The sequence below is a fragment of the Chelon labrosus genome, assembly GCF_963514085.1.
Source record: "Chelon labrosus genome assembly, chromosome: 23".
NCBI classification, from domain to species: domain Eukaryota; kingdom Metazoa; phylum Chordata; class Actinopteri; order Mugiliformes; family Mugilidae; genus Chelon; species Chelon labrosus.
In genome coordinates, this window is record NC_140356.1 from 19,700,384 (window position 1) to 19,725,149 (window position 24,766).

At 40.8% G+C, this 24,766-nt stretch overlaps 1 protein-coding gene across 1 annotated transcript; it reads right to left on the reverse strand.

The window, feature by feature from the left end:
* Positions 1-1,492: 1,492 nt before the first annotated feature.
* Positions 1,493-23,198, reverse strand: cpm (carboxypeptidase M). Its single transcript, XM_084573444.1, has 9 exons — positions 22,629-23,198; positions 19,983-20,080; positions 13,239-13,411; positions 10,667-10,766; positions 10,434-10,539; positions 7,243-7,413; positions 6,235-6,387; positions 4,992-5,140; positions 1,493-4,292 (listed from the first exon to the last, which is right to left on the reverse strand). The coding sequence occupies exons 1-9, from the start codon at positions 22,795-22,797 to the stop codon at positions 4,029-4,031; spliced, it is 1,383 nt and encodes a 460-aa protein (XP_084429570.1). The 5' UTR covers positions 22,798-23,198; the 3' UTR covers positions 1,493-4,028.
* Positions 23,199-24,766: the final 1,568 nt, after the last annotated feature.

The following is a 24,766-nucleotide window of genomic DNA, read 5'->3' on the forward strand; positions in this document are numbered from 1 at the left end:
CATCCTTAAAAAAATATTTGATGTATATTTTAGTGTTTTAGTTTGGCCCAAGTCCCGCCCACTAACATGAAGGGGGTGGAGCTTATGACCTATACTGCAGCCAGCCACCAGGGGAAGCTCTACTTGTTTTGGCTTCACTTTAGAGGAGCTGTTTGGTCGTCCATCTTTATACAGTCTATGGTATGGAGGCCCAGATGGGACAAAAGAAGAAAACAGATGCTCGGTCAAAATAAATACGGAAGCTCATATGTGCAAAAAGAAGGAAAAATAAATAAATGTAAAAAGCTGGAAATCAGAAAGTATGTGGAAGAATATTAACAACACTAAACAAAAACAAATAAACATTCAGAAACGATTCCAGTAGCGTGAAATAGCAGCTGATAAAAACAAAAAAATTAGAAAAGATTATTATTATCAATATAGGAATCCCCCGCGACCCTTAACAGGAATAAGCGGGTACAGAAGATGAATGAATGAATGAATGAATATAGGAATCTGGAAGCTCTCTTGCACCAAAAACACATACATGAACATAAAATAACATAAAATTAATTATTTATAAATATTAAAAGATAAACATATCTACAAAAAAAACCCAACAAAATAACAACAAAATCTACAAAATAAAAATGATATATATAAATAAAAGTTTCAGATGTTAAATGTCAGGAATGTAACCTTCTCAAGCCACAAGTCACACCATATTTATTACCATCAATGGTTTTAATTTTAAAATGTTTTTCCCAATATAAATATAAATATAGAAATCTATAAAATAGAAAAAAATACATATTATATTTAAAGCTTTAAGTTAAAATCTAAAAATTGTGGAAAAGTATCATTATTATTCTAAATGAATATATATATATAAAAAACATACAAAATAATTAAAATAAATCTGTATATTCTCTATCTGTCAAAACCTCCACAAGTCAAAAGTCACAATTATATATATATATATATATATACATATAGATAGATAGATAGATAGATATAACAAATACTAATATAATGTGTGTCTGTGTTCTATATAAATATGTCCAGTCTTCCAGTCAATTCCAATTTTCCAATTTTAAAATACTCTTTTCTGATGGTATTATCTTTACCCTTATTTAGAAAATATACATAAAAATGTTTTCTTTCTTTGAACAATTTTAACATCTCATAATCTTTTTTTAATTTTTTTTTTGATTGAACATAACTAATTGTTCATTTATTTCTTGGTGTAAAGACCAAACCAAGCAGACAAACAAAGTTTTAATGACGATAAACTGAAGTTCGAAGCTCCCAGAGAAACGACCAACACAACTATCACGGTTCAACGTTTCATTTTTTTTTTCTTTAATCAGAGAATATTTCCTTCAAAGAGGCCGGAAACAGACGAAAGGTAAAAACATTAGAACGAGCTCTGAGCTGTGACTGAAGCCGGCAGTCACAACGTGGCACAAGACGGTTATTTTAACAAAGCGACATTTAAAAATACAAAGAGTACAAAAGTAGAAAAACATTTGGCAAGAAGTTGAGGGAGCGTAGAAGGCCTCTGAGTTACAGTCCTGAGGGTTTGAACTGGATCCACGTAGTCTGTTTTATGTGTATATAAATATAAGTGGTGTACGGATACATGAGCTCCACTCACTAATGGAGGTCACAGGTTTGATTCCCTGACGTCATTTAAAGCTCTAGTTCCCAGCCTGTACTCCTTTAAAGGAAGACATGCTTTACGTTTTGGAAACAGGAAGTACAATCTGAGCAATCTAGCTAACAAGATCTTCCTGGATTAATTTAATACTGGAATAAAAAGCATGTTCTGCAATTATAAGGTTGTTATTGGTGACAATAAACATCAGAGATAATAAAATTCCCTGTTACTGTTTGTTGTTCTGAATTTAAATCAGTTGACATATATGTGCAATACAGTTTCTGCCAGCAGGTGGTGCTATTGAGCAAATTTAACCTTTTTTTTCTATGTGTCAGACTTTTTTTTACATTTCTTTTAGTATTTTCTCTTTTTATCTCCTACTATCCTTTAATTTTGCAGGTTAATTATTATAAATGAGCATTGCATGCTTATTAGTAGTAGTAGTAGAAGAAGAAGTTGTGTTATTGTGAAGTTAAAAGCAATGAAACTCAAACAGATTTAACGTCTGGTGTCAAACCGTCAACAAATTCAAGACAGGTCAAAATAACAATCATTCCTCTATGATTATTTTAGCCACCAAAAACAAAATAAGACACAGGTTGGGATCCACTGAATAAGCAGAAAGGATGAAAGCATGAACTCATGAATCGCTTCATTTCACAGCTCATGTCTCCGTAACCTCCACCGTCGACCACTGCAACGTCGTCTAAATGCGACCGTTTCTAAAAACAGCTCTCAGTCGCTGCAAGTGCTAATTTTAAAGTGCTCGTCCTCACATATAAAATTACAGACAAAATAAATCTTCTTCTCGCTCCTTTACGGTCCGGAGCATCTAAAGAAACTAAAACCTTGCAGGAGTGAAGCTTTTAAACAAAACAAACTCTCAGCTGTCTTTCTTAAAGAAGGCAGATCCAGATTTAAAACCTGTTCTAAGTTTATAAAATCAGGCTTTTTTTTTTTTTATAAATATAAAAACATCCATAATACTTTTTTTCCCACTTCTTATGAGATTTTTTAAGTCTTTTCTACATTAGTATCTCAGTCACAACAGTATTTAAATATTTTACTGCCATGCTACAGCTAACTTATTAGCTGTGTTGCACCAAAAGTTAAGTATATTCCACATGTTAATCCACAACCGGAATATAAACTGCATCACAAAATATGATTATGCAAAAGGTATGAAATTATTGCGTGACTAGTGAGCTAGCAAGCTAGCAAGCTAGCTTTGCTAATGTGACAAATTCATGCTAACATGTTTCTAGCCGTTAGTGTATTAGCTTTCTAGCAATGGTGGTTGGTCATTCAGTCATGCACACCTGTGTGAACACACAAACATTTATCCTGAGCCAGGAAGTCCAAAAACAGAAGATGCTAGCCTCTAATGTGCTAGCTGTTGTGCACCAATAGCTGAATACCTCCATAAACGGAATATAAAGTGTGTCACAAAATATGGAATAATTATTAAAAACTGTACGGCTAGCTAGCTTTGCCAATGTGACATGTTCATGCTAACATGTTGCTGGCCTTAGTATATTAGCATTCTAGCAATGGTGTTTTTCGCTGTTTAGTGTGTGAACACACAATATTTGTCCTGAGGCACAAGTTGGTTAGTAAGGCCTTGTGACTAGCTCGCTATAAAGTTAGCTCTTAGCCTGTAGAGGTGTTGCGCAGCAGATATTTTCAGTTGTTGTATAAGAAAAATCAAGATGTTAATAACATTTTAAGTAACAAGAAGCTAAGACTGAGAACACCAACAATCAGAAAAAGAATATTTCAGCGTATCGATAAAAAAGAGCTTCCAAAAAAGAAAAGAAAGATGAAAACATCTGATCAGTGTGGAGTAAATCTGTCACGATTATTTAAATATTTCACAGTCTAAGCTACGCTTGGATCTCTCTCCATGACATCGTCTCTTAATACTCTTTCATTCTGGAATCAATTAATTGCACCTAAATTAGCGCCTCCTGCTGTTTAGCTCAACAAACCAACTCCTACTTTTCATATAACTAATGTAGAGGATAGAAATTCATTAACTGTGGACGGAAGCATGAACAACCCTGAAACTGAATCAGCTGACTGGAATCCAGCCATAATTCATTCTGTTATTTACTGCTGAAAAAAAAAACGCGTATTAAACCTGCAAATAATCTCTTACACCCTCAACATTTTTGAGGACATCCCATTAAGGTTCACTGTGCCTCTTACTGCTGAGACCACCACTGTGGTTCATTTCATCCTTTTGACCCCAGATTAAGATTTTTTTTTTGGCAAACCCAAACTTTAGACGTCAAACTGTCCCTTCAGAAATGTTTGATTTTGTTTTGGTGCTCAGAGACAGTCCAGCGGGTCAATCAAACCGAATGTCCCTCTGTCCACAGGGTCTGCCTCAGTCGATCAGGAATCGTAAACCCGCCACCAGACTGAGCCCCATAGCCAGTCTGCTCCACGTCACCCCGGAGACGCCCCCCTCCTGGTGTAACGTGTAGTTACAGGGAGGGGTGATGCTAGCTTTGGTGGGGTTAAATTGGGTGGAGCCAGTTGTTGTGGCGATGCGTTGCAACAGGAAGTCGTACCTCAGGGCGGAGAAGCGACTGGGACCGTGAGGGACGTTAAGAGTCTCCGTCAAAACCTTGTGACCTGGGTAAGACACCTGTCAATGAAAGAGATCGGAGCGTAACAGTTTAGAGCAACCAATGTTGACGACGCCATTTTGTGTCTGTTTGCATGATTACGATGTTTTATAGCCGTTAAAAAATACCTGAAACCTCACTGAGACGTAATGATAAAGGATTATTATTTACAAATAAAAAAATCGTAGGACCAGGAGCCTTTACACCAAAACTAAATACAGTTGTTGCTCCTCTGCTAAGCTAGTTAGCTTTCGCAGCTTGGATTTAACTACTGCTTTACTGAGTGATAATAAATGCTACTCCACCATGTTGATTTATCAGAGTGAATATGTTTTTGATTACAACTTACAGCCACAGAAAAACCACTTCTGACTTTAGCTAAAGTTAGCATGAGGCTAACTCATTAAGTTATCTTTAGTGACAATCATTGAAATTATTATAGAGTATTTCTATTGTTTAAAATGTTTATGTACAAAAAGAAAGTCAGATTCTGATTTTAACTGCAGATATTTTAAGTTATGGCCACTAGAGGTCACTGTGTCACTATGTGTCTGTTTTATACCATCGTTACGGGGACACTAAAGCACTATGAGGACATTTCAGTCTGGTTTATCATCTGAGCTGTTTGAAGTTTAAGACCTGGTTTATATAAGGCTGTATATATTCAGGGCTGAAGTGTTGCCGTTCATCTAAGTATAAAAAGACAAACGTGTGTTTACTGTAAAGTTGTAGTATCCAGGTAGCAGCAGTCTGTAGTATTCCCCGTTGCGGTCAGTTTTGAATGGACACATATTCCTGCGACCTTTGACCTCCACCACTGCATTCTGCACCGGCACGCCTGAGCTATCGAACACGCGACCTTTGACCCCTGAAGGCAAACAAACATTCACATGGGTGATAAAGATATAATGTCTGGTTAAGGATTCAGGTCATTATGGCAGAGAAACAGTAGAAGGACAGGTAGACTAACAGAACAGACAGGTGCAGAGTGAGACAGGTAAAACCGCCTCACGTCTTCTGTGTCTGAACCAAAACGGTGCACTTGAACGCAGCACAAAGACTACAGACAACAATCAGATGGAAAATAGGTTCTGGAGGAAAGAAACTATTAGCTGAGAGTCTAGGAAGCTATGAATAAGCTACAATTAGCTAGGAGGCTAGGAATCTACGAAAAGCTAGTATTAGCTGGGAGGCTGGGAAGCTAGGAACAGCTACTATTAGCTTGGAGGCTAGTAAACTAGGAATAGCTACTATTAGCTGGGAGGCTAGGAAGCTACAAAGAGCTAGAATTAGCTGGGATGCTAGGAAACTAGGAAGATCTACTGTTAGCTGGGAGGCTAGGAAGCTAGGAAGAGCTAGTATTAGCTGAGAGGCTAGGGAGCTAGAAAGAGCTACTATTAGCTAGGAGGCTAGGAAGCTAGGAAGAGCTAGTATTAGCTGAGAGGCTAGGAAGCTAGGAAGGAGCTGCTATTAGCTGGGATGCTAGGAAACTAGGAAGAGCTACTGTTAGCTGGGAGGCTAGGAGCTATGAAGAGCTAGTATTAGCTGAGAGGCTAAGAAGCTAGGAATAGCAATTATTAGCTGGGAGGCTAGGAAGCTATGAAGGATCTGCTGTTAGATGGGATGCTAGGAAACTAGGAATCTGGGAAGCTAGCAAGCTAGGAAGAGCTACTATTAGCTGGGAGGCTAGGAAGCTAGGAATGAGCTGCTATTAGCTGGGATGCTAGGGAACTAGGAAGAGCTACTATTAGCTGGGAAGCTAGCAAGCTAGGGAGAGCTACTATTAGCTGGGAGTCTGGGAAGCTATGAAGAGCTTAGCTGGAAGGCCGGGAAGGAAATGGCCACCTGTTGCTAAGAGTGTCACAGCCTTTCCAGGTGAAAAGACAGAGATACAGAAATATGATGGAAATGTTGAGTCTAGAACACTAACAGACAGATGACAGGGTCCGACCAGGTACTGACCCAGGTGGACCTGCTCCATGTAGGACTTCAGAGCTCTTTTGTTGTCGTTCCACAGAGCAGGAAGTTCTTTTGCTGGAGGATACTTGCAGCAGGACACCTCCAGAGTCATCTCCAAACACTGAGCCCACACATAGTTGTAGTCCTGCATCCCGCCTGTAAATAAAGTAATAAAGAGTTTAGATACGGACTCAAAGAACAAACAAACAGACATCAACAAACATTCTCTCTACCTCCCAGCTAGCTTGTTATTGCTAGCCAGGAAGCCAGTTATGAACGGACACGACCAGAATGAAGTCTCCTCTGTGATAACATGAATAGTTCATGTCTGGTTGCAGGAAACCAGAGGAGGCAGCGTGAGTGATGAGCACACAGCAGCTCCTCATCATGTTTCAGCTGAACGAGCTTCCCAGAACTCAGAACACGTGTCTCGCTGCCGTAAAGGAAACAGATTCCTGAAAACGAGTTTATAGAGCCTGACAACGTCTTTATGAGGCAGGTCTGATTACTGCTGTCAGAGATGATGAGCGGGAACGTCTCAGAGTCTGACAGGACTGTCTGTCTGTGACTGATGCTCAGCAAACATGGGTTTACATCTCAGGAGAAGACCTTCCTGTCCATCTCTAAGTCCCTGTGTCTCCACCTGGTCTTAATATAAATGTGTCTCCACATGCGTCCCCAGCCAGCACTTGAGATCTGATCTCAGTTTGTGTGTCTGTAAATAAGCAGCGCCATCATCAGCTGCTGTCTCTAATGGATCTCTACCTACCGCTGGATCAGAACCATCAACAGCTGGTTGTTGACTTGGAGACATGATCCAGATGTTGGAACAAGATGGAAAGACTCTCTAATGAACGAGTTAAGCTCCTCTTCCACTTTATTCAATGAATTTAAAAACAAATACAATATAATTAGTGAGATTTTGTCCTTGGATATTGTCTATGCTAAGCTAGGCTAACAGTAAAGCTAACTTCACATTTATTTATTAGTTAGTTATTCTGGGATGCCGACCTATGAGAGGGTACCACTGGTACCCGTTGGTGATGCCCCCCGGGAAGACTGGGCTGTCTTTGCAGACGTCCCCCTGGTGCATGGAGGCGTGGTTGTCAGAGTACGCCTTGGCCAGGTGAATGAACACGTCATCGTCGGGGCTCACGCTGGCCCCGCCCACCAGCTCGTTGCCTGTTGAGGTGAAATCAGAACAGAAATGTTAATACGGTTTAATGCTCTCTTTGTCCTTTTTGTTTTATCAATCCTGGGCGATCTGATCACAAGTGTCCACCTTAACCCATTCAGACCGGATCACGCATCTGTGCGTGTTTACCTTTAAGACCGGATCACGCATCTATGCGTAGTTACCATTAAGGCCGGCAAACGCGTCTGTGTCATTTTGAGCGTTGTCGTCTTTTTCGAGGCACATGGCCAATTATATGCACTGTGATTGGCTGAAATATTCTTGGGGTGAGTGACAGAGATGCTTAGGGATTTTTTTTAAACTCATGTGACTAATAAAACGCTTTGTGATTGGTCGAAATAAGCCTACACGTGGAGTATGTTTTGGTCGAAAATTTTAAACACCGTGCTAGCGATCCGTCACGGCTGACTCAAGTGAAGGAAGTGATATTGACGAAGTAATTGAAAAAATAGATCTTTACTGATTTTCAAAATTTTAAAAATGTTTGGTGTTTATTGATTTTTAAAAAAAATGCATTTGAAGATTATGCCCTAGCAAGTCAGTCAAGTTGAAAGCCAAAGAAGTAAGCTGTCAAATGCTTTCTATCTCATGTTTTTATCTGCTACAGAGCCTGAGAAATTAAGGTTTTAGTAAGCGTTGACATATTTTGAAAAACCTCAGGTTTTGAGAGGGGGTTTACAGAAGAGTGTTTAGGCCTGAATGGGTTAAAGTCCAGGTGTGAACACATCCAGGACACGTCATTAATCTGAACCCTGGATCATGTCTCCAAGTCAACCAGCAGCTGTTGATGGTTCTGATCCAGCGGTAGGTAGAGATCCATTAGAGACAGCAGCTGGTACAATATTCTACTGACCACATGATGGCGCTGCTGATTTACAGACACACAAACTGAGATCAGATCTCAAGTGCTGGCTGGGGACGCATGTGGAGACACATTTATATTAAGGTTACCAGGTAAAGCTGGACACTTGTGATCCGATTAGCTCAGGACGGATGTAAACAGAAGGTCTGAATGAGGCCATGAACAGCAAACTAAAGCGATAAAACTCTGACAAAGTATTTCCTTTAACCTTGTTTTCATGTTGCATCCTGAGTATTCATTAACTTTTCTGATTGTTCATGATTGCTGCGACTACTTCCTCCCACACAACCACATAAATGTTAGAGTTTAAGTTTTTATTTGTACAAGTTCAGAGAGTTACTGCTTTAATCTCTCCAACGGTGCAGCGTCAGTAGCTGCCAGCAGAGGGCGCAGTAACACAGATTTACTAAAATACAGCTCCAGTATAAATACAGCACGAAGGAACAGACATCACTGATTCATGTGATCATTTCTACTAGTGGTTGAATGAATGAGTTAAACTCCTCTTCCTCAGATCAGCCCTGTTGAGTCGGTGGTCTTTAATGTGACCCAGGACTCATTGTGTGTTCACACTACCAAAGGAAGGAGGTCACATGTGTCCCAGACCACCTCCACATGTGGACTGACACCAGATCGGTGTTCACACCTGGACCTGTTTAACCTAGACTCTAGAGACCAGATCAGTGTTCACACCTGGACCTGTTTAACCTGGACTCTAGAGACCAGATCAGTGTTCACACCTGGACCTGTTTAACCTGGACTCTAGAGACCAGATCAGTGTTCACACCTGGACCTGTTTAACCTGGACTCTAGAGACCAGATCAGTGTTCACACCTGGACCTGTTTAACCTGGACTCTAGAGACCAGATCAGTGTTCACACCCGGACCTGTTTAACCTGGACTCTAGAGACCAGATCAGTGTTCACACCCGGACCTGTTTAACCTGGACTCTAGAGACCAGATCAGTGTTCACACCTGGACCTGTTTAACCTGGACACTAGAGACCAGATCAGTGTTCACACCTGGACTCTGGAGACCAGATCAGTGTTCACACCTGGACCTGTTTAACCTGGACACTAGAGACCAGATCAGTGTTCACACCTGGACTCTGGAGACCAGATCAGTGTTCACACCTGGACCTGTTTAACCCGGACTCTAGAGACCAGATCAGTGTTCACACCTGGACCTGTTTAACCCGGACTCTAGAGACCAGATCAGTGTTCACACCTGGACCTGTTTAACCCGGACTCTAGAGACCAGATCAGTGTTCACACCTGGACCTGTTTAACCCGGACTCTAGAGACCAGATCAGTGTTCACACCTGGACCTGTTTAACCTGGACAGGGAAGGAAGGAAGGAAGGAATGAAAGAAAAAAGAAAGAAGGAAGGAAAGAGGAAAGAATGGAAAGCCTGAAGGAAGGAAAGATGTAGAGTAGGAAAAAGAAAAGGAGGGAAGGAAGGAAGGGAAGAGGGAAGGATGGAAAGAATGAGGGTAGGAAGGAAGGAGGGAAGGAAGGAAAAAAGAAAGAAGGAAGGAAAGAGGGAAGGAAAGAAAGAAAAAGAAAGAAGGAAGGAAAGAAGGAGGGAAGGAAGGAAGGAAGGAAGGAAGGAAGAAGGAAGGAAAGAAGGAGGGAAGGAAGGAAGGAAGGAAAAAAGAAGGAAGGAAGGAAGGAGGGAAAGAAAAAAGAAAAGGAGGGAAGGAAGGAAGGGAAGAGGGAAGGAAGGAAGGGAAGAGGGAAGGATGGAAAGAAGGAGGGTAGGAAGGAAGGAAAGAAGAAGGGAAGGAAGCGAGGAGAGAGGAGAAGGAAAGAAAAAGGGAAGGAAGAATGAAAGAAAGAGAACGAAGGAATGAAGGAAGGATGAGTAGGTGGTCTTTAATGTGACCCAGGACTCAGTGTGTGTCCCAGACCACCTCCACATGTGGACCCAGACCAGATCTCATGACTTCTTACGTGAACAGAGGTCAGAGGTCAGAGGTCAGCGTGCTCAGCTGTTCTTGTGTATTTATGGGACGATAAGAGGCAGCTTCCTGTCTCTGTGTCACACTTTCATGTAAAGGAAAGAAAAACTAACACACGTCGACCACCGAGTACGAGAGTGTGTGTGTGTGTGTGTGTGTGTGTGTGTGTGTGTGTGTGTGCTGACCTCCGTTGCCGTTGTCGTAAGGATAACTGGCCACCACTGCTCCTCCGTGGAGGTTAGCAGAGAGAACAAAAGTCTCTGTCCTCAACCAGCCAATCACAGCTTTCACCTGGAACACATGACACACAACCGGCCAATCAGAATCCTCCTTATTTACATCTCTAATAATAAACTAGTTTCTCAAACATCTAACTTCTAACATTTAATAAACGTTTCTTTAATTTAACGTTTGCCACCTCCGCTTCCCTGCTCTCCTCGTCGAGCTGCCGTTGCCCTCGGATACCGGCGAAGGCGTCGGGGAAGTTCCTGTTCAGATCGACGCCGTTGTGGTTGAACCTGACAGAAACAAACAGGAATCAATCAGTCAAACTTCATTTACGAGGCGTCTGTCACACGTTCACTCAAGCTGACGTTGTGCCGTCAACAGGAAACGTCCCATCTTCACTCTGGCCTCTGGGAAACGTTATAAACCGAAACCGAATGCGGGTCCAGCTGCCGCCACGCCAACCCTTGAGCAAGGCAGCCGCTCTGGAAACGCTTTCCCACGATCCCCCGTCGATTCCAGGAAGTGAGTGGGTCTTTATTTAAACAGCAGCTGCTTAAATAAAGACGCCAGAGAAAGTCGCAGCAGCTGAAAACTGATCATCTGATCGTGGGTTTGGTTCCCGCCGTAGATCTGAGCACGGCGTCTTATTCATGTCCTTATTTATTATTTGTCCGTGTCCTCTGGCTTTTAGACAAACATTTAGTCTCGTATGTTAACGAGTGAACTTCATCAGGAGTCGGAACAGATCTTGTAATGATGATTTATCATGTTGGCACTGAGAGGAATGAACAGGTAGATGTCCTGGTTAGACGAGCAGTGAAGAGTTTAATAAATCATCTTCATGTTCAGTCTGGGAGGAAACTGGGACGATGGTGGAATCAATATAGGATACAAAAACAGGAAGGAGACGTCTGAGAACAAGACGTACAGGTCTCTATTACATCATCACCACTATCACCCGAATGGAAAGTGTGCCAGAGAAGAAGAAACAATAGAAGAAGAAGAAGCAGAGGGAACAAAAAAGAGGAAAAAACAGAAGAAGAAGATAAAGAAGAAGGAGAATCATCCAACTCGAAAGTGTTCAGATGAAATGAAAGAGCAAGAAGAAGAAAACAAGAAGATGTAGAAAAGAAGTAGTAGTAGTAGTAGAAGAAGAAGAAGAAACAGAAGTAGAGGAAACAAAAAAGAGAAAGAGAAGAAGAAGAAGAGTCATCCAACTGGAAAGTGTTCATAAGAAGAAGAAAAGAAGCAGCAGAAGAAGAAATAAGAGAGCAAGAAGAAGAAAAAAGAAGTTGAGAAAAGAAGTAGTAGTAGAAGAAGAATACAGAGGATGAAGCAAAAAACAAAGCAACAAAGAGAAGCAGAAGAAGAAAAAGAAGAAACAACAATAGAAGAAGAAGAATTATATAACTGGAAAGTGTTCAGAAGAAGAAAAGGACAGAGGAAGAAGAACAAAAAAGAAGATGCAGAAAAGAAGTAGTAGCAGTAGAAGAGGAAGAACCAGAATCCTCATTGACTTTCAGAGACTCGTTTCCTTCGAAGGTTTTGGAAAGAGACCACACACAAACTCAAGTCAACGTCTACAGCGAGACGACTCCTCAGACTGAGAACACACCGACACAACGAGATTAACACAAGAGACACAACGACACAAGAGTCTCAACAGAAACACAAGAAGCCAAAACACACATAATTAGATCATTAAAGGCTTAAACTGTGACCGTGTGTTTGTGTGATACAGATCTAACATGGCTTCCTGATAATCAAGGTGTTTTGGGCGTCGGACAGTCGCTCAGTTTAGTCTTCACTAAATTATCCGTTATGTTATTGTTGAAGTCTTATTTGGGTGTTTGACCTGAAAGACACAGAAAACCTCCCTCTGGAAACCTTAACATGGTTCTAGATGAAATAATGGATGACATGACACACTGTAATTTAATACTTTGACCCTGGAAAAAGACGCAACCTGCACAGATAAAGAGTGTGGAGCGTTTAGCTGTGATTTAGAATTGGATGTACACATATTCCACATATGCTGGAAACAAGAGAACCAAACAACTGGAGGAGGCGGAGGAGCGAAAAGAGCTGGAAATGTTTTAGATCTGGGACGTTTGTCATCATCGTGCCTTCAGTTTACTATTAATTATAACACACACAAGAAGAAGAAGAAGAAGAAATGAGAGTACTGTAGAAGAAGAAGAAAAAGAAGCAGCAGGAGAAAGAAGATTACTGTAGAAGAAGAGAAGAAATAGAAGCAGAAGAAGAACAAAAAGAACCAGAAACAGAATAAGTAGAAGGAGAAATGAGAGAAGAACAACAACAACAACAAAAAGAAACAGAAATAGAAGAAATGAGAGAAGTAAAAGAGGAAGAAGAAGAAAAAGAAATGAGAGTACCGTAGTAGAGGAAGAGGCAGAATAAGAACAAAAAGTACCAGAAACAGAAGTAGAAAAAGAAACAAGAGAAGAACACGTAGAAGAAAAAGCAGCAACAGGAGAAAGAAGAGTACTGTAGAAGAAGAGAATAAAAAGAAGCAGAAGAAGAACAAAAACAGCCTGAAACAGAAGAAGTAGAAGAATAAATGAGAGAAGAAGAAGCAGAAGTAGAAGAAGAAATGAGAGTACTGTGGGAGAAGACGAAGAAGAAGCAGAAGCCAAAGAAAAAGGAGAAGTAGAAGAAGAAATGAGAGAAGAACAAGAACAAGAAGATGATGAAGAATAATCCGACTCGGTCCGGTGGTGTGGAGGTGTACGTTTGTGTACCTGCCCTGGCTGAAGACACAGTCCGTGTCCGAGTCGTCGAAGCCGTCGGGGTTCATCGTGGGCAGGATGTGGATGCGGGTGTTTCTAAGCATCTGCAGCGGCCATGTTTCGTTGCTGCGGTAACCACGCACCAGGTCGTCGATCAGCTGGAGCAGCAGCTCCCGGCCGAGAACCTAGAAATAAAAAAAACGACGACACAGAAGAGAAGAGGATCAGAAATGTGACTCTTAGTGATGCTGCTATGGGCCTAGGCTGCTGGGGGAGGGTGCACTGAGCACCTATCCTCTAATTACTCTCCTGCAGCTTCTAGCTCCTATTTCTTTCTTTGTGAGCGCTCTGTGTAAACCAACTAAACATTTCTACATTTAGCATACATTAGCAATCCCTCACGTATCACACATCAGCTTTATATTGTCTTCTTATTTCTTAGATGTATGATTTATTCAGACGTATGTCCGTGGAGTTTTCAGGCTCTGGGTTCTGTCGCCAGGGGCGCCGCTAGGGATTTTGGGCCCCATGAAAAGAATCTTTACAGGGCCCCCCAACACAGCGGCGAATTTTTCTGATGCTATTTTACATATAATTATGCATTTTAATGGTATTTTTGACTATCATTACCATTACCAATGAGGCATCATTTTGACAGAGGGGAGATCAACTATTATTGAATAAGAACAGCTTGATAAATGTTTGACTGGATTGATTATTCAACTAATATAGCAGTAAAATGTAAAAATCCAGAGTTTTCTTGAGCTAACATGGTGAGAAAAGTGAGCTAGCTTATAGACCACAGACAGGGAGAAAGTTAATATTCCATAACTTTCCACCACAACTAACAAACCCGCCTTTTTTTAAAATACTGGGTGACATATTGTTGACCCTTCAACTCCTTCTCCTCTCTTAATTTCTTTTCTTTTCTTTTTTGGCTGCCTGATTTTTGAGGCATACTGCCGTCTCCTCCTCATTGCCCGCTGTGGCTCTGTGTGACAAACAGCTGATCCAGTCGGACTGAACCATTTTACATAAATAGAGGGGGGCCCTGCAGGCGTTGATGTTTCCAAAACAAATAAAGTTATTGTTACCAGGACATTGAAAATAAAACATTTGTGATTATATGTTAGTTAATAACTTAGTGTCATTATCTTTTCTGTATTATAATTTCATCATCATTAGGGGCCTCTCTGGGCCCCCCTCAATCATGGGCCCCTAGAATCCGTCTCCTTTACCCCCCCTTTTCGGCGCCCCAGTCTGTCGCTACCTGAGACATTAATATCGTTATTGACACTATACAAATAAAACTGAAGTTAATTTTTAATGGCGCAAACGTTCTGTGATTTCAAAACTCTGCGACTCTCGACAAGAACAAAGTTGCCTGAAGGTAGAGGCTGACGTCATGGAAAACAGAGCTGGACACGTCAGAGACAGAGACAGCCAGAGGACGTTATTCTATTAAAATGTCTCTTCCTCATAGTTTCATTCATTCATCTAGCTGTTGTTTTTTATTTAATTCTTCACGCCCAGGGGGACAGCTCCTTTTCATTTAGAATTATTGTCATGTTTAACTACGTTTAGGAGTTGTGAACGCGACACTTTACAAGATTTAATTTGCGTAGCTATGTCACATCAATCACTTTGTCTTAAGGTCGTCTCCTACAGTCACTAAAAACTTCCCTCAAGGGCCTCACTACTACTCCCTTATTGCCTGTTGACAAGCAGCATGTTTCAGGTGTTTCATTCAAGTCTTTGGTTCTAACAGACTGTTTTCCCTGATGAATTATACTCTAGTGAACCATTAATGGCCCCAACGTGACCCCAACCAAGAACTGAAGGCACTACATGAAGAAAATGTCTTCAAGAATCTCTAAAAGTCCAGCCCAGCTGTCCTCATTTCAGATTGTTCAACGTTCAAGGTTCAAGGTTCTTTATTGGCCATTTGTGCATAAACCAACAGTCCAGGCACACTGGAAATCTTGTGCAGGGCTCAGAGTCAACAACTTAGGTGGTAAGAAAGAAACTTAAGTTAAGAAGTATAAAATATAGAAATCTCTATAGATTGTTTGTTTCTTTGGATGCACCATGAACCTTCACAGACGTGTTTCTCTGGTTAATTTGGGTAAAAACAATAAGTGTTCGGTTTTACACTTTCATGAAATGTAATTTTCTCTCCTGATTAAATTCAACATTCAACAAGTTATTCTTTTGCTGTCCACACAAATGCCTGGACAAAATAAAAAGGTCCCCCACTCTAATACTAGCTTTGATTCCAGCATATTCTCTGTGGCATTGTTTCAATAGTCTTCTCCAATGTCACCAGATTTATTTCCATCTATTGTTTCATTAATTTTCCACCAAGATCTTGTATTGATGATGGGAGAGTCTGACCACTGCACAAAGCCTTCTCCAGCACATCCCAAAGATTCTCAATGGGGTTAAGGTCTGGACTCTGTGGTGGCCAATCCATGTGTGAAAATGATGTCTCATGCTCCCTGAACCACTCTTTCACAATCTGAGCCCCATGAATCCTGACATTGTCATCTTGGAATATGATCCATTGATGGAATAACCTGGTCATTCAGTATATTCAGGTAGTCAGCTGACCTCATTCTTTGGACACATAATGTTGCCGAACCTAGACCTGAGCAACTGCAGCAACCCCAGATCATAGCACTGCCCCCACAGGGTTGTACAGTAGACACTAGGCATGATGGGTGCATCACTTCATCTGCCTCTCTTCTTACCCTGATGCCCCCATCACTCTGGAACAGGGTAAATCTGGACTCATCAGACCACATGACCTTCTTCCATTGCTCCAGAGTCCAAATTGAAGCCTTTTTTTCCAGTTAGCCTCACTGATTAGTGGTTTTCTTAAGGCTACACAGCTGTTCAGTCCCAATCCCTTGAGTTCCCTTCACATTGTTCGTGTGGAAATGTTCTTACTTTCACTATTAAACATAGCCCTGGGTTCTACTGTTGTTTTTCTTCCATTTGATTTCACCAAACGTTTAAGTGATTGCTGGTTTCGTCCTGGAAGACGATGGTTCTCCACTGTCCTTCCAGTTTTTAATGATGTGTTAGACATTTCATGTCCAAGGCTGAGGATGTCACCATCACCAAGACATAAGGAACTGTTAAAACTCTTTCAGAAGTGTTTTTAAAAAATGATTCAAGATTCTTGTCCACACTCTGATATATTCTCGTACCTATTTGATTAGTTACGTCCAGGTAACGACTTCTTTTTTGGCCTGACAATCTAACAAGATGCACATATATTACTAAATATACAGTAAGTAGTGCAAAACACTACTGGAAAACAGAGCTAGACACGTCAGAGACAGACGCCAGAGGACGTTATTCTATTAAAATGTCTCTTCCTCATAGAGACATAGAAGCACAATTGGAAATGTAAACAGTGAAGTGAAGAAGTGAACATGCTGTGGAGAGGAGGAAGTGATGTCCAGAGTCAGTGAGGAACTAAACTACGATCAGGAAATGAGTCAGAGGTTTGTTTTTTCCCTGAGACAGTCGACTTATTGGGAGCCAGGGGGAGAGAGAGTGAATGGAAACAGCTTTGTGAATGAATGAATGAATGAATGAAATCCTCAGGAGTGAGAAAGAGAGAAGGGTGGGAGAGGTGAAAAGGTTTGAGTAGGAAGCTGCTCACATTCACACATGTCAGGACTGGCTCTGCCTCCGGCCATCGCTCTACTTTCATCCGCCGCCTGCTGAAACTCTTCCCTCGCTTCCCCTCGCCACGCCCTTTAGTTTGTCGACAACACCCCGGCGGTATTCAAGAGGTTTTTGTTTTTGTAAATAAAAGGCGTTTGTGAGTCTATCCCAAGGCTTGAACGCCCAAGTAAAACCAACAACCGGATCTAAAGACGGGAGGATGAGTCTTCTGAAACTCTCCTTTAGTTGAGAATGCAAACAGTAAGCTCTTAAATTAAAAGTTAACATGCCTACAATGTGTTTATCATACTTACCACCTCTTCGGTTAATTAGTCACTGGATAGTTGGCCTTTTACAAGCTCAAACCAGCCTTTGTTGTTGCGCATTAACAGACGTAAGATGATGTTTAGAAAGTGGAGATGGATCAGAGCGTCACATCAAACCAAGACACTAGAGCCTGAGAGCCAAAGGAAAACTGAGTCACCCTGAATCTCTTTAGTTCCGACGGGAACATGAATGTTTCTAATGGCAGTTCATCGATCGGTTGTCAAACCCTGTGGCAGTGCTACAAGAAAAGGTCGGGGTATCGTCTAAGTTACCAGGATTCACCCTCTGGGGATTGTTAATGTATGTGCTGAAGTTCATCAATCTGTCCAACAGAAGAGAAAGGAGATGGACGTGACTCTAAGGAAGCTGGTCACATGCATGTGAAAGGAGTGTGTTATTTGTTTTAATTTAAATCAGTGCTTAAACACGTCTGTTTGATTTGACATCACTAACATACTCAGGGGCAGCGGGGTTTATCTTCCAGGCAGGAACACTGCATTCCTGCTACTGACTGACTGACTGGTGTTGATGGAGGATACGTCCTCACTCATCAGGCCTCACTCTGTGGACTCTGATTCACCGACAAGCAGAGGACGTACTGTACAATGGAATTTCCTACGCAACACAGTTTCTAATGCGCCAAGAATGCACGGACCTCGCTGGCTAAACACAATTTAGAGAACTACAAACATCCCTTCACATGTCGTATCAAGTCATCAGTGATGTTAGTCAGTTTACAATTAACCAACTGTCGTAGAAAACTTTGTTTTATCAAGTCTGCACTTGTTTTGGGAACTGACTGTCAGATACGTTTAGCTTTTAGCATCCCGCCCTAAGCTAATTATTTTACACTTCTGAAAAAAGGTGAAGAACCACAATTTCTGCAGTTCATCCATTAGGCTACATTAGTTAGCTCTTTAAAACAGTTTGCTGCCAATAAATTTAGCCTGCTATTTTAAACAGATATCCCTATTTCAAACATGGTTACATTCATTTAAGATATTTATTTCAAACATGTGTCCATTGCTATTTCAAAGGCCTATGAGTTAATTTTTATCTGACTGTTTAAATAGTTATTTAGACAAGCTATTTCAAATGGTTTCACTTCCTATAGCTACCTAATCCTTACATAGAATTAATTGTTTTAAACAATTATCCTTCATGCAATTATCCATTACTTTTAGCTAGCTATGTCAAATGTTTGAAGCTAAAAGTAAGCTAACTGTTTTAACAGTTACTTACCTGTAGCAAATGATTTTAATGGTTTATTATTGTTTTTATGTCTTTATTGAAACTAGTCCTGCTAGTTTCTGTTTACACACTGCGTTTTCTGTTACACCCAATTTGTACATAGGATATTTTAAACGCAAACTGTTGTTTCAGTATCACTTGTGCACAATCGCTCCCATGGCCAACCACAGAGACACTCTTTGTATGAATATCCTTGGATTCAAATTATTGCAATGGGGAAGTAACATAAAATATATCTGCCCTCTTTAATAACGTAATCTCTTGATCTTGTCACTGTAAACGAAGCAGTTGAAAGTGTTTGTCGTCCTCACGGGAAATAAACTCTTATCATACAGGAACTTATTTGCTGTTCACATAAACACCCACAACAGCAAATAAACGCTACACGACACCTTTTCAACTTTTCCATTAAGCTTAAATTTCTGACGTTTCTGTGTCTGGATTCAGTCAAAAGACTTTGTTTTTTGTGTTTTCCTGCCGGTTTCTTTTCTAAACCGACACACTCCGCTGATCCTGTTTGCCGTCTCCAGTGTGTGTGTGTGAATGAGTGTGTCCGAGCGTGACTTGTCTATTTAAGGACATTTCATTGGACTTTCACGCTCCTCGGTCACCGCGGCAACCAGGGGTGGCCGAGAGTTTTCCGTTACGCCGCTTTTAATGAAGATTTAAGAACATAACTCCATTTATCGTTCTTCTCTTTCACTGCATTCAATGCATTCAATTTGACTTACAATATTTGTAATTTATCATATTTTGATCTTTTCTTTTGAAGTGAAAGAGACTTTAAGAATATATCAGTATTTGAGTTATTTCAGTACGGATTAACCAACATATACCTGCAAATATAAAAATATGCAAAAGTCTTTTCTTTGTGCACAGAAAAGCACGTCTACTACAAAGTCTATTTATACATCGGCAATAAAACTAATGCTCGTCTTCCCTGTGGCGTCTGTTTGATGAATGTTTGACGACAGTTAAATCATTTTCTCTCATTATTCTGTTTTGTTTTGTTAAAGCTCTCTCTGTGTCTGTTGGATTCATAAAGTCGTCAGATGTTTTTACTGTCGACTCATCAGCGTTCATCTGAGGATAATGGAGAGAAACACCGGCCACCACACACTCTGTCGTCTGCACACAAAACACCGTGTTTGATTTCTGAATGGCTTTTGTTGAACTCTTTAGTCTCTTTTTAGACTTTGCTTCCTGTTAACAGGGAGGGGTTCCTCTGCCAGGGCTGGGTGGCCGAGCGCATTCATGTGCCTATATATACAACAACCAGCCACAACATTATGACCACTGACAGGAGAAGTGAATAACATTTAAATCATCTTGTGAAGTTCAGTGTTCTGCTGGGAAACTTCTGGACCTGGCATTCATTGGTGTGGATGTTACTTAGACATGTAGCACCCACCTAGACCAGACCAGGCACAGCCCATGTCTATTTTTTGACCAGTCGCCTACACAATATCAGGAAGGATGTCATAATCTTAAACCTCTCACCTCATTTCCATGCATGTTAGCCACATATTTGAATTCTGGGATGCCGATGACGTGATGGCGAGGACTGATGCCCAGAGCCAAGACCCACAGCTTCTGACCTGAGGGAGGAAACAGAGAATTTATACGTTTACGTTCTAAGTAAGTCACTACAAGTTCATGACGGAGAGTTGATGGAGATGGTTTATCATTATCTATTTTAAATAGTTATCAATAACTTTCAGCTAGCTATTTCAACTAGTTGCATTAAGCTAACTACTTCAAATCAGTCTACCCAGCTACTGTAAATATTTATGCATTACTTTTAGCTAGCCATTTCCAACATTTAGCAATTATGTTTAACTAGCAACTTCAACTGGTTGCTTTAAGTTAGCTATTTCAGATAGGTATCAAATAAGATTAGCCAGCTATTGCAAATATGTATCCATTACTTTTAGCTAGCTAGTTCACACATTTTGCCACACATTTTAAAGTTGGTGTTTTATAGGAAGCCAATAAAACAGTGGAAAGGTGGTCTGGAGTCTCTCTGTTGGGAAGTGATTCTGCTCCTGCAAAGATCTGCCGGGCCAATCAGATCGTTTGTGGGCGGGGCTTAATGTGATGGACAGAAGGGTAACAGTAGTCAAACACGTCATCTGAATTCAATCAATAAATCAGTTTCCTCCATGAACCAGTTGTGTCAGATAGTTTATCAACTTCTAGCTGCACAGTTTGCCCCAAACTCCAGTGCATCTGCCTTTCACACTTTTAAAGATAATATTTATCTGTGTATTTCTTTGCTAAAGGTGAAGTGAAGTGCCTTTTAAGCTCGTTGTTTTGGTTTTGGAGCCTGAAGACGATTTTTAGTTGAGTTATATTCACTTCGCAGATTTTAACGTTTTAAAATCCACTGAGCTATGTCTTAGTTAAAAGTCTAAAAGTTCAGTAGAACAGAAATATTATCTGATTGTTTAGAGCTGTTAGTATCATCAGTACTACAGTTTATTGGACACAGTTCTGAACTTGAGGACGAAGCTAGTTTGGATACAGGAAAATGAGTCAGTATTCAAATGAATTAACTCAGGAGTAGAAGCTACAAACGTGCAGCTGCAAGAGCAAATCTGAAATGTGTCTATAGGGTGAAGATTTAAATGTTCTGATTCAGCCTGAAAGATCTGCAGAGGATAATTATTCAGTTCACAGACTAATTTATTGAATCATTGAGCTACGTCTTTGTTAATTATCTAAAAATCAAAGAAGAACAGAAATATATCATGCATTGTTCCTTTTTTTAAATTTTAATCATCATTTTACTTCTTCTCATCTTACTTTAGTTTGTTGGAGCAAAGTTTTTGTACCTCATAAACTCTAGTAGAAGTAGAATTAGTAGAAGAAGGAGCAGAAGGTACGATTGTGCAACTAGAAGAGAAATAAATCAAATATATGTTCAGATTTTGCAGCTGCACGTTCTCAGAAAACATCATCTTACTTTGGTTTATTGGAGCAACGTAAACTCTGAATTTGGTCCAGATGAATTTATTTTAATCAAGGATGTTTATTCTCAATCAAGTTCTCGATGAAGAATTATTAACTAGAGGATTAAGCTGATTTGGAAACAAGAAAATGGAGACAATCAAACAAAAGTTTCAGGAGCTTCAGGGATATTTTTAAGTGGAGCAGGAGTTTCCATGTGAACGTCTGAAACCCTTCTATGACTGGATGAATGCAGCTCTGCAGCCTCAGCGGGACGCTAACACTAACACAGTAACAGTAGAAGTCATCCCAGCGCCCTGAGGGGGTAAAGTGTCTCAGTGGAGACAGATGGGATGACTCAGGTTGGACGGGGGCCAGCTGGTGTCCCTGATTAGCTCAGATTAGCTCTGTGTGTGTGTGGAGCCAGATTAAGACGTCCCAGATTAAACTAACCAAGGTTTTTTAGTTTTTTTTTTTGCTGTCCCGTCATACGATCACGGTCAGTGTCCTGGTTGCCATAGCGACCTGACACCTGACACTTCATCATTAACCCCCTCCCCCTTGTCCCCTATCCCGTTTATGTCCACCTTTCACGCTGCAGAAACTTTCAGCTATGTCTGCCAAAACATTAGGTACACCGGTGAATGTCCTGCTCCAGATCACGACTGTTCTGGTGATGAAACAGCGTCAGGGAGGCAGTGATTCACCTGGATGGTCCTTCTGTGTTTCTGTTAGTTAGCCTAGCTTAGCATGACAAAATATTAGGAACATGTGTCAGTTCTCAATGACTCTTGGTCCATGACCCTATCTTTGGTTCTTCTCCTTCCTTGAACTAGTTTTTACCTCCTCCTCTTCCTCCACCTCCCCCCTTTCTCTTCTTGCTTCTTTTCCTCTTCATCCTTACCCTCCTTTTCATCATCATTGTCTTCTTGTTCCTCCACTTCCTCATTATCTCGTCTCTCAGATTCCTCCACTTGAACATTTTTCCCACTTCTAACGTCAACTCTTTTCTCTAACACATCCCGTCAACTGACAGGAGTCATGACAAACCAGATAATCAGTGGTCATAATTTTATGGCTGATTGGGTTATTATAAAGACACCTAGACCAGACACCTCCAATACCTTCATGAATACCTGTCACTGTCCCCCTTAAAGACATTTATCAAACAACAGAAGACAGAAGATGCGTCCTTACCTCGGACCGACCGGCCGATGCTGTACAGGTGAGCAATGTCCGGGTTGGAGGCGTTGACCTGGTGGAGGTACTGCTCCATCTCCCGGTTACTGTGGTACCGAAAGTCCAGCGCTGACGCCGGGCTGAGGACGACGAAGAGGAGGAGGAGGAAGAGGAAGAGGACTGTCATCTCTTCACTGTCGGCTGTGGAAGTGACAAAAACAGAAAATCTGTGAGTAAACAGTTAAAAATATGACTTGATGAAGAGTCGTCCTGTTTCACTGTGTCTCAAAGCAGCATCATAGTAGAGTAGGAGCTCCTAAGAAGGATGTAGACATCTTTATGTTCTTAAGGTGTTTGTTAGTGTTGGGGTCCTTGAAGAAGTTCAAGAAGGTCCTGTTTGGCACTGTGGTCAATGAAGAGGTTGTCTGGGCCCTTGAGAAGGTTGAAGAGATGTAGGAGCTCCTAAGAAGGATGTAGGTGTCTTTAGGTAATTTGCATGGGTCAGCTCTTACGTTCTTGAGGTATTTGTCAGTGTTGGGCTCCTTGAAGAAGTTTAAGAACGTCCTGGTGGTCAACGAAGAGGTTATCTGGAGCCTTGAGAAGGTTGTTAAAGAAATGCAGGAGCTCCTAAGAAGGATGTAGGCATCTTTAGGTAGGTTCCATGGGTCAGACCTTATGTTCTTGAGGTATTTGTTAGTGTTGGGGTCCTTGAAGCAGTTCAAGAAGGTCTTGGAGGACACTGTAGTCAAGGAAGAGGTTGTTTGGAGCCTTGAGAAGGCTGTTGAATAAATGTAGGAGCTCCTAAGAAGGATGCAGGCATCTTTAGGTAGGTTGCAGACTTTATGGATGCCCTTGAGGTGTTTCTAGGTGTTCCTTGAAGAGGGTTTAGCAGTCACTGAATCAGTAATGAGCTTCTGATTGACACTGTAGTCAATGAAGAGGTTGTCTGGAGCCTTCAGAAGGTTGTTGAAGAAGCGTAGGAGCTCCTAAGAAGGATGTAGGCGTCTTTGGGTAGGTTGCAGAGGTCAGACTTTATGTTCTTAAGATGTTTGTAGATGTTGGGGTCCTTGAAGAAGTTCAAGAAGGTCCTGTGGTCAATGAAGAGGTTGTCTGGAGCCTTGAGAAGGTTGTTCAAGACATGTAGGAGTCCTTTAAGACGTTATAGGGACAGTGTAAATGTCTCGGGACGTTGTAGTGGTCTTTGTGAAAACTGCAGTGATTTCAAAAGGTTGCAAGTCTTCTTGAAAAGGTTGTGAGTGTAACCTGATGAGATTTGAACATATGATAATATTTAATATTATAACTGAAGAAATGAGGAAACGTCTGATCGGGTTAAAAGTCTCGGCCGGTCGTCTTAACTCTTGTGTAAAACTATAATTACAGTTTTCTGGCGTCGCTCAGGAACGCTGTCAGTCTGAATTATATACGAGTTTACAAACAGGTTACTGTCACTGTCAATGACACTTCAAGAAGCTGTTGATCAGCTTTTAGAAAAAAAAAAAAGACCCCAGCTGGTTCAGTAGCTTTTGTTTTGTCTGTTGAACTTGTTTTATTTACTCCACAGATTGTTGAATTCAGAGGTTAGTTGTCTTAAAGCCCGTCCATGACGTCCACAGATTCAACAACAGACCCAGAACCAGACGTTTTAGTGCCGTCAGCATCCTCAGCCTTTTTCAGCTATGTTCGTGTTTAGATAAAAACTGGAACACTTTTTATTTTGCACAACATTAAGTCTGAATTTGGTTGAGATGACTATATTTGAGCCTGGTGTTTATTCTTGTCCTGGTTCTAGACAAAGAACTGAGTCAAATTCCAATAAAGAAGGTTTATTTGTGCAGCTACAACAGAAAATCAATCGTTTGACTGTGGATAAATGTTCTAAAGCTTTTATGGTAAATATTTGAGTTTAAATACCAAGAATAAAAAAAGTTAATAAATGATTAACTAAGTTCCACAAGTTAAAGTTTCACAGTGAAGTCAGTTTATAACAGCAGTGAAGCTGTAAACAAATAAAACGACATATATAGAAATATTTTTAAAAATATTATAGAGAGACTCTGTGGGTCAGGCATCACACAGCAGGAATACTACAAAAATATAAAATAAAAATTATATTATTATTAAAGAAGTTTCTAAAATGTGTTGACTCACAATGA

Bases quoted from the DNA above. Each gene is read 5' to 3' on its own strand.
- cpm (XM_084573444.1), bottom strand. From the start codon at position 22,797: ATGACAGTCCTCTTCCTCTTCCTCCTCCTCCTCTTCGTCGTCCTCAGC. The intron at 10,767-13,238 runs GTACACAAACGT...TGTTTCTGTCAG, and splicing joins TGTGTCTTCAGCCAGGGCAG to GTTCAACCACAACGGCGTCG. The intron at 6,388-7,242 runs GTCGGCATCCCA...CTTTATTTACAG, and splicing joins CCAGTGGTACCCTCTCATAG to GCGGGATGCAGGACTACAAC.